Source organism: Vicia villosa, linkage group LG7 (genome assembly GCF_029867415.1).
Source record: "Vicia villosa cultivar HV-30 ecotype Madison, WI linkage group LG7, Vvil1.0, whole genome shotgun sequence".
Lineage (NCBI taxonomy): Eukaryota > Viridiplantae > Streptophyta > Magnoliopsida > Fabales > Fabaceae > Vicia > Vicia villosa.
This window is the reverse complement of record NC_081186.1, coordinates 24,478,589-24,489,477: the sequence shown is the minus strand read 5'-3', so window position 1 is coordinate 24,489,477 and position 10,889 is coordinate 24,478,589. Positions and strand designations below refer to the sequence as shown.

General features: G+C 28.7%; 1 protein-coding gene across 1 annotated transcript; it reads right to left on the bottom strand.

Annotated features, from left to right (window-relative positions):
• Positions 1-5,484: 5,484 nt before the first annotated feature.
• On the bottom strand, positions 5,485-9,810 carry LOC131620398 (zinc finger BED domain-containing protein RICESLEEPER 1-like). The gene is made up of 4 exons (XM_058891467.1): positions 9,585-9,810; positions 6,275-8,266; positions 6,122-6,187; positions 5,485-6,028 (listed from the first exon to the last, which is right to left on the bottom strand). Exons 2-3 carry the CDS (start codon positions 8,238-8,240, stop codon positions 6,132-6,134), a joined length of 2,022 nt encoding a protein of 673 aa, XP_058747450.1. The 5' UTR covers positions 8,241-8,266; positions 9,585-9,810; the 3' UTR covers positions 5,485-6,028; positions 6,122-6,131.
• Positions 9,811-10,889: the final 1,079 nt, after the last annotated feature.

Sequence of the window (10,889 nt, the reverse complement as noted above, 5' to 3'; positions counted from 1 at the left end):
CCTATTAATTGTATTGATTCACTTTGATTTTAATTTTTTTAATAATTATTAATTATTTCGGAAGTGTATATCCGAAACATTCAAAGACCAATTTGCTCTTTGAATATTTCGGAAGTTCATTTCCGAATTCCTCCAAGGGGGTGCCTTGGGAGATGAACTTCCGAAAACACCACATTTTTTGAAAAGTAACTTTATTTCGGAGATGCATCTCCGAAATCAATATTTTATATTAAAAAAAACACGTTTTCGGATAACAAAAAAAAGTACCTTTTCGGAAATGAACTTCCGAAACAAGGGGTTGTGTGGTAAATTCACCAGGGGTGGGCAAGAAGGTTAGGAGGTGGGTGAAGAATTTTTCTATATTTTCTAGTAATTTTTTTAAAATATTTGTTTTGTGATTGTCCAAGGTGATTTTGGTGATCGAAGTTATGTTTGAATTGATAGAATAGTATGAACTTATCTTATATTGTTTGAATTAACTAAAAAATAAAATGGAGGAGAACTCATTGAATGCATTTCATCTCATTCTATCATTTTCTATCATTTTTTTGTATTATCTGATACAAACGAAATGACAGAATTGGTTTATTCTACCATAAAATACTCAAACAATAAAATAAGATATTAATTTCATTATATTTTGTTTCGTTATATTTCATTCTGCTTCACTCCATTTCACTTTATTATTTTTACAATATTCATCATATCACAAACTAGTAACAAACCCGTGCATACGCACGGGTTCTGTTCTGTTATGCGCATTTGGATATATCATTTATTTTAAATAAAATCTTAAAAAAGAAAAAAATATTTAGATAATTGATTATTTCGTATATAAAAATATTTAGATTAATAATAGATTTATCCCCATCTATCATTTTTTAATCAAATATATTTGATCGAAAATTCCATTTCTCGTATATAAAAATATTTACATCAATAATAAAAAAAATTTCCGTATACAAACTTCATTTTTGTTTAGGTTTCATTTACAAAATTATTTGAATCAATAGTAAATTTCATATATAAAAATTAGTAGATTTTTTTCCGTATACCATTTTTGATATACCATTTTTGAATAAAAAATATTTTTATCATAAATACTATTTTTCATAAATAATATATTTCTTTTCTATATACAAATATTATTTTTTTTAGGTATTATTTACAAAAATATTTGGATCAATATTAAATTTTCGTATATAAAAATATTTAGATCAATAATAGATTTTTTCCCGTATACCATTTTTGGATCAAAAATATTTTATCATAAATACCATTTCTCGTATATAAAAATATTTAGATCAATAATAGATTTTTTTCCCATATACAAACTTCATTTTTTTTGTTCATAAAAATATTTATATCAATAATAGATTTTTGGAATAATTTTTTTTATATACCATATTTGAATAAAAAATATTTAGCTTATAAATATCATTTTTCGTATATAAAAATATTTCATCATAAATACTATTTCCCGTATATAAAAATATTTATATCAATATTAGATTTTTTTCCTGTATATTGACTTAATTTTTGTTTAGGTATCATTTACAAAAATATTTGAATCAATAGTAAATTTCATATATAAATATATTTAGATCAATAGTAGATTTTTTCCCGTATACCACTTTTTATATACCATTTTTAAATAAAAAATACTTTAATCATAAATACCATTTTTCGTAAATAATAGAATTTTTTCCGTATACAAATATTAGTTTTGTATAGGTATTATTTTCAAAAGTATTTGGATCAATATTAAATTTTCGTATGTTAAAATATTTTTATCAATAATAGATTTTTTCCCGTATACCATTTTTGAATCAAAAATATTTGATCATAAATACCATTTCTCGTATATAAAAATATTCAGATTAATAATAGATTTTTCTCATATACAGACTTTATTTTTGTTTAGGTATCATATACAAAAGTATTTGGATCAATAGTAAATTTCGTATATAAAAATATTTAGATCAATAGTAGATTTTTTTTCTCGTATACCATTTTTGTATAAAAAAAATTTGGATCATAAATATCATTTTTCTTAAATAATAGATTATATTCTGTATACAAATATTATTTTTGTTTAGGTATCTTTTACAAAAATATTTTGATCAATATTAAATTTCCGTATATAAGAATATTTAGATCAATAATAGATTTTTTGGCCTATGCCATTTTTGAATAAAAAATATTTGGATCATAAATAACATTTTTTGTATATAAAAATATTTAGATCAATAATATATTGTTTTCTTGTATATAGACTCCATTTTTGTTTAGGTATCATTTACAAAAATATTTGGATCAATAGTAAATTTCGTATATAAAACTATTTAGATCAATAGTAAATTTTTTCCCGTATACCATTTTTGAATAAAAAATATTTCGATCATAAATACAATTTTCCGTAAATAATAAATTTTTTTTCGTATACTCTTATTATGTTGTTTAGGGTTTTGGATCAATATTAAATTTTTCGTATATGAAAATATTTAGATCAATAATAAATTTTTTGAATAAATTTTATCTGTATTCCATTTTTTAATATAAAATATTTGGATTATAAATATCATATTTCGTATATAAAAAAATATAGATCAATAATAGAAAAATTTGTGTGGAGGAAAGAAGTGAGAAAGTATGAAGGAGAAAAAAAATTAGAGAATAGAAAGAGATTTGTTAAGTTTGATAAAATATAAGGGTTGCATTATTTTAATAATAAAATTAAGAACTTTATGATGCAAAGACCAAATAAAGACAATTTTAATGTGGTGGCAAAAAATCAAATAAGAGTATTGTAGACTTTTCCAAAGCCATTAATTTTCTTATATTATAAATTATTTTTAAATATTATAAAAATAGATCTGTTACGTTGACACTTGAAATCTCTACACCTCAATTATTTCAAACTATTTTACCATGACACAAAAACCAAAGCAACAAAAATATTATTAAAAAATACAAAAAAATATGCTGAAAAGTAGATATATACAGTGTAGTTGTAGGTTTTTGTGTCATTCTAGCATTTCTCTTATAGATTCCCTTGCTCTTCATTACTTGACATATCTTAAAATTTTTTTGTGGATCATTATTTTAAATTAAACTAATTTTCACACTATTAATATTTTATTAGTAAAAATTTTTTTAAATGGTTAATTTTTATTTTACATATACAATTCGGTCAAAAATACAACACCATAAATAATGCACCCGGGCGACAGCACGGGTCTCTAACTAGTTTCTCTTATAAAAAGGTCCAAATTTTCTCACCCTACACTATTACTTGGAAGTATACATGAAAAGAATAACGTTTTTTCCTATCCAAATGAGTATTTCAAGAAGAAAAAACACTTTTTATCTATGCAAAAGTGAATTCTAAGAAAAAAAAAACACTTTTTATAAGAAATGTGGAATGGGTAACATTGGGCCGTTGGGCCTATTAAAGTAACTGACTTTTGCTGGTAGGGTCGCCTTGGTCTAATATTAATCTAGAATATAAATTAATGTCTAAATATTACAAAATCAATAAAGATTATAGGGTTTGTTTGATTTGTAAAATAAGAAATACCGAACAGAACAGTACTAGACTGTACAGAATAGTACAAGACAATATTTTGTATTGTCATGTATTTGATGGTTAAAGTACTAGATAATTTTTTTTTTCAATTTTGCTTAATATATCTATGCACCAGATAAAATAATATAATTTTTATTATAATATTATTTATTAATATATAAAATATTAATATTTATAAATTAAAATATTAAATAATGATAAGGAGGAAAAAAGATGAAGAGATAATTTTTTTACACACTTTGTTTAACATGTTATTGCAGTAGACACAATAATATAATTTTTATTCTAATTTTTTATTAATATATTAAATGTTGATATTTATGAATCAAAATATTAAATAATAAGAGAGGATAAAAGATAAATAGAGATTTTTTTTCTCTATTTTGTTTGATATGTGGATGAATTGAATTAAAATTATTTAATTTTTATTATGATATTCTTTATTGATATATAAAATGTTAATATTCGAATTAAAATATTAAATGAGAAAGAGAGTAAAAAATAATATTTTGATAGTTTTTTGATAATTTTTTCTTGGGACAAAAAGTTGTTCCATGATTTAGTGGGGGATAAGAATTCATGGTTTTGTCTATGTTCAGTACCATGATTAATTTCTGCATCAAACAGCGTACAAAAAAAATTGTCATGTCCAGTACCTATTTTTTAGCAAATCAAACGCTCGATATAGTACTTATTCAGCTTGATTAAAAAGTGTGTAAATCTAAAAAAAAATAATTAAAATATTAATCAAGTTAAAAGTCATGATTGATTTAATTTTGGAAATTTCTTTCCCTACCTCCCTCTTTTCTAGATCACCTCCGGTGAAAAACCCAAAATACCCTCACTTCGGAAATGCATTTCCGAATCGCTTTTTTTTTTTCAAAATTTGTTTTATTTCGGAAATGCACTTCCGAAAACACGAAAAAAAGGTGTTTTCGGAGATGCATTTCCGAAAACACTTCTTTTTTGGGTTTTCGGAGATGCATTTCCGAAAACACCTTTTTCTTTTGGGAGTTTTGGGAGGGGGTGTCTTCGGAGATGCATATCCGAAATATTCCCAGACCAAATTGGTCTTGGAATGTTTCGGATATACACTTCCGAAAGAATTCAATAATTATTAAAAAATTAAAATCAGGGTGAATCAATACAATTAATAGGTATAAAATCAAGGTGAATCAATAAAATGAAGGTTAATCAATAAAATCAAGGTGAATCAAAATTTCCTAAACAATTTTAAAGTTAAAAATAATTTTTAACTTATATAAATATATAATATATAAATATATAATAATTAATATATAAATATATAAATATGTAATAATTAATATATAAATATATAAATATATAATAATTATTATAAATTAAAACACTCATTTTTTTAATTTTTATAATTATTATATAAATATATAAATATATTTTTAATTAATATATAATAATTATTATATAAATATATAAATATATAATAATTTTTATAAATATATAATAATTATTATAATTTTTTTTTTGAATCAAATTACTGATATATTAATTCAAAAAACAGGATAAATTACTAATATATTATTATAAATTAAAACACTCATTTTTTTTATAAATATATAACAATTATTATAAATATATAAATAAAAAATTATAACATATTTTGTAAGTGAAATTATTTTAATTTTTTAATTAAAATTATTTTAAATTTTAAAATATGAATCAGGATAGAAATATATAATAGCTATTATTCATAACTCATAAATTATATCAAAATATATAATTATTATTATTCATTACTCATAAATTATATCAAATTTATGATATGTGAATTAATTAATATTCTAAAAATTAATTTTTGGGATTTTTTTAGATTTTTTTTTTATTGTTTCGGAGATGCATCTCCGAATTAGTCAAAATCTCAATTTTTGGGATTTTTTCGGAAATGCACTTCCGAAGTCTGGAAAAATTTTTAAAAAAAAATATTTCGGAAATGCATTTTCGAAGTAGGGTAAAATGGAGTTTTCGCTGGGGGTGACCCCCATAGGGAGGTGGGTAAAGAAAAAATCTTAATTTTTGAACAATGATATACACATAATTTTGCTTCAGCCCTATTGTAGGAACTATGCCATAATGCATATAAGTTTAACTTGAGTAAATAGAGTAGTAGATGGAACTACTATGCCATAATGCAATTGTTGAAGATCTCATTCATTAAGATCATTCACTTTAAGCAGCGTTATTGCAGGAACAATGAAGCATTCATGGGAAGACTTTGATAACAAAAGGGTATGCAACCCTCTATACAAAATGGGATTCATCTGAATGAAACTCCGATAAAAAAAACTAGGTTATTCTAAGAATATACATTGCTTCTTACATAGTATATCACCTCCAAGCAAGAAATGACATAGGAGAACAACAGTACTGTTAACAATTCTAAGATAGCTTCTTTGGTACCTCCTGACATTGATCATAAATAAGTAGAAATATTAATGTTTAACAACGGAAAGTGGAGAGATTCAATCATATGATACAAGTTTCACAGAAGAGTACCTCGGAAACATTAACTTGATTCAAGGAGAAGAGGTGGAGCAGAATGGAGTGGGGTTGGATTAAAATCTGATAAGATGTCAGAAACAGCACAAATGCATAAGACATAAGCTATGAATTAGGAATTTAGGATTATTCTACGGGTGCAGAACATACCTCCTGATTCATTTCGGATCCAATCTTGTGCGCATACTAAAGCCTCTCGTGTATCTGGGTTCAGCAAACTGCGAGAAGAATCAAGCACTCTGCCTCCTGTGTTAAATGCCAATTCAGGTGCCAAAGTTGTCATTGGAGTCCCAAGAACATCTCGTGCCATCATAGACAAAATCGGGTATCTGGGCATGTGGACTTTCCACCAGTTCAAGATGCTAAACTCAGAATTACGAGGAAATATCGGTTCCTCTAAATACTTGTCCAAGTCTGATGTCATTGACTGACTCTGTGATGTCTCGAGGAATCTGTCAAAGCCTTTTAGTCTATCCCTGGCACCAGTACTGGTGCTTGGTAAGCTACTTCCAGGCAAGGCTGAGCCTTGATCAACCATTGTCGAACATATAGAATATGCATTGAAAAGCTCTTTGATACCGTCAGAAACTTCCTTGATACGATCCAAAGCAGTGCTTCCATATATCAAGGAGTAGTAGTACTCGACCAACTTCATTTTAAACCGGGGATCTAGGACTGCAGCTAAAGCTAAAGCCAAACTGCACTTGCTCCAGTACTTATCGAATTTGGCTTTCATCTTCAAAGCCATGGGACTAAGAAAATTGTCAGAGCTTCTGCTCCAGTCAATTAATTGAATATGAATGTCACAGATCTCAGGGAAGAATATGTTCGCTGTAGGAAATCTGTTGCTTGAGAAGATATTCATGATTTCAACAAGGAGTTTTAAATATCCAGCAACAGAATTAGCCCATTCCCACTCTTCATCGGATAGATTTGATGAGTAGGAGAGATCATGTTCTTGGAGGAGTGAAAAAGCACCCCTGTATTCGAGTGCAGTTTCAAGCATGATATATGTAGAATTCCATTGTAATGGATTATCAAGAGTTAAGACCTTTGGAGAATTGATCCCAGCACGTTGAGAAATCTCATTAAATTTTCCTTGAACCTCTTGAGAACTTTTAATGTATCTGATGCTCTCTCGAATCTTTTGGATCAACTCATGCAATGCATCCATGGCATCCTGAACGATGGAAATTATGAGATGTGCTGCAGAGCGTACATCAAGTATTTGTCGAGTACTAAAGAAAGGCCTTTTCTCGGAAACACGCTCTTTGATTCGGAGAGTGATGTCATCGTCAACAGAGCAATCATCAAGAGTCAACGCAAATAGCTTGCAGTCAATATCCCATTCATCAAGGCATTTGATAATCACTTCAGGAAGCAAGTCTTCAGTGTAAGAAGATTCAAGTGTAAGAAAGTTCAAAATTTTCTTCTGCAATGTCCATTTCTCATCAATATAATGCACAGATAGACACAAAAATGAGGTGTTTTCTGCCGAAGTCCACATTTCGATTGAGAGATTAATCCTGCCACATAATTTGTTTATCATCTCACTCACTTTCTCTTTCTCCCTCCTGTAGATTTCTATACAAGAAACCTCTAAGTTGCTATTTGGCAAGAACTCAAAGAGAGGCTGGAGGTTCTTGACAAAGACTTTGAATCCTACTTGTTCAACCAAAGTCAATGGGTATCCATGTAATATGATCATACGAGCAAGATCATGTTGACTCCTATCCTGATCAAATTTACTACTTACAAAGTTAATGATTTCATCTTTCTTATGTTCCTGTTCAAACTTGACGAATGCTGGCTTTATATATTCTTCTTTCCTCTGACCTTCATCAAAACTGATGTTTGCTAGGCTGACAGTATTATCTTTTTTCCTTCTCTTTACTGTAAGTAGTTGAGAAACGTCAAAGTTTGATCTTTTCAGACACCGCATCAAGTGATTTCTTAGATGAGTGGTTCCACTGTTACTTGATCCACTAAGTCTCTTGTTGCAATGTAGGCAAACAGCATAACATATATCAGCCTTTCGAATCCTTTCAAAGTGATTCCAGACAACAGACGTCAATCTTTTTGGTTTCTTAGTGCCTGAATCATTTGATACCTCCATCAGATAGGCTTGAGAGTACACTTAATCTGCATGTCATACAAAACAAAGTGACACGTCAAAACAGAAAAAGTTATACAAGAAATAACTCAAATTGAAAATAAAATGCAGTAGCAAAGGATTAAACAAAAATGGTATATGGAACCCAGTAAAAAAAGTCAAGTGCTTGTCAGCCTTTGGTGAATAATGAAGGGGAGAAAACGGAGACATAAAGTGATAAGCCAATTTTAAGTTAATTCCGTCAAAATCACTGAATTAAGATACTAAAAAGCTGACCCAGTTACATCACATCACTCAAAAGAAAGATTTTAAATTCAAGTCACAGTTCCATTAGCCTTGAAATCATAGAAAATAGGGGGAAATATGACTAATGTGTATACAATTACAATAGAAGAAACTTGTGAAAACTTAACATTGACATTGTGGGCAGAAATTTAAAACACAACTCAAAAGTGAGAGATCGAATTAATGATAGCATAGTCCTTACATGGCAAGAACCAACTAGACATATCTAGATTGAAACTAACTAAACTTTAAAGTCTAGACCCACGTAATCAACTCAGAAGCTAAGGATACCCTGTTTTTTTTTTTAAACTTAGTATCCGGCCTTGAGGCTGACTATTCCAAGGGGACCAATCTCATTGTCCACTGGCAGAGACCCCTTTAAAGCCAGAGCAAAGCTCGGTAGTTACTGGCCCAACACAAATATTGTTAGCATGAGTGGGATTCCAACTTGAGACCTTAAAAGAAGCATACTCTCAAGACCCAAGTCTTCACCAACAGACCAATCCTTGGGGTTAGGGAAACCTTGTCAACTAAACCCATACAAAAATAAAAGAACCACACCATGAAGAAGACATTAAACCTAAGCAAACTACAAATCAAGAACATATGATGCAACTGTAATGTAACAGCCATGTTGTTAATTGCCGTGGATGCCACAACTCCACAAAGCCGAAATTGTGGACAATATCACCACCAGAGTAACCTCAATTTAAAATCTTACAAATATTTCAACAGATAAAAAATGTACAAGTAATAATTGAACAAAAATAACACAATAATCCTCAATTACGGTACATAGACATTACAAAAAAAAAAAAAAAAAACTGCGTATGCCTGCAAATTAAAACCAAGAACTGAAAAGGTTCATCAAAAAAATCTCAATCTACAAGAAAAAAAGATAACAGAAAAACCAAAAACAAAAATAAAAATTTGTAACACATGTTATTATACAACTGTTGCAATTTAAAATACTGTTTCAGTAGTTATCGTAAATTTAACAACGAAATGATGCAATTGCAAAAGAGAAAGATGAATTGAAGAAAGAGAGAGAGGGAGTCTTACTTAGATCGAGGGAAGAACGGTGGTTGGGTCCGATCGGATGATCCGGAAGAAAACGATAGGGTTTTGAGAGGTGGAGAGAGGGAGACAGAGACGACCCGATTATGGTGCGGTGGAATCTGGGTTGGACCCGATTAGAATAGGGCTGGTGTTGTTGAAGGGAAAGGGGAAAACGGGTCGGAGCATCAGAAACATGGTTCCATTAATTGGGATTCGGTTTCGGTTGTGGGTTTGGCCTTTTTAAAAAATAAAATAAATAAAGAATGTCTCGCTTGGTTCATATTGAATTCTTTTTTATTACAAACAACACTTTTTTTTTTTCTCTAACCTTTACCGTTTTTAATGAATAAAGTTTACCAAAAAAATTTCACAACAAGGCTCTCTTCGTATCAAAAAATTTCTTTCATTCTCAGTCAAGATATCCACACAAAAATTTGTCTTGTGTTTCATCATATTAAAAGAGTAAAATACATTGAAGTTCAAGGTAAAGATCATTTATTTCATTCTCCGTTACTCACGTTAATTTTGTTTTTGAGCTATAAAAGTTATGTTGTGTCCAAAAATGAATTTCTGGATTTTGTATGAATTCCTACAGACCGGCATTAATGGATGGCACTGGATGATAAATGGATGTGTTTTTCGAAAACAGATCATCTTATAGCAAGTACATATGAAAGTAGGGGTGATCGTATCCGAACCAATCCAAACGGAAAATCGCAAACCAAACCAATCCGAACCGAAAACCGCAAAAACCGCGTTTGTTTTGGATGGTTTTGGATGATTTTTGGGCCGAACCGCACGGTTCGGTTCGGTTTGCAAAACCAAACCAAACCGAACCGAACCGCATATTTAACTAAACTTTTGAATTTATATAATTAATTTATTATATTTCCAATCCAATTGCAATATTGTACACTCACGTCACGTGACTCACTATTCTTTCATTCTTCTTCCTATTCAACATTTCAACTTTATTCTCTGATTTCTCTCTCACTCATTCTAGAGAAGCATTTGGTGTATATGTAGTACTGATAATATTTAGTCCTGAAGTTGTAATGTTGTATTAATATTTAGAACTGAAGTTATATGATACTTGTATATGTAGTATGTAGTTTATTAGTTAGTATGCAGTTTATTTGTATGAAAAACTGTATATAGTATGTAGTATGAATAACTGAAGATATATTAGTAATTTAGTATGTAGTATATGTAAAATACATAGTATGGTACTGTAAAATACATGATACACTTATATGGTAGTAATTTTGGTGTAAAATACATGTATGGAAGAATGAATTATTTTGGGGT

Bases quoted from the DNA above. Each gene is read 5' to 3' on its own strand.
- LOC131620398 (XM_058891467.1), bottom strand. From the start codon at position 8,240: ATGGAGGTATCAAATGATTCAGGCACTAAGAAACCAAAAAGATTGACG. The intron at 6,188-6,274 runs GTATGTTCTGCA...ACATCTTATCAG, and splicing joins GATCCGAAATGAATCAGGAG to ATTTTAATCCAACCCCACTC.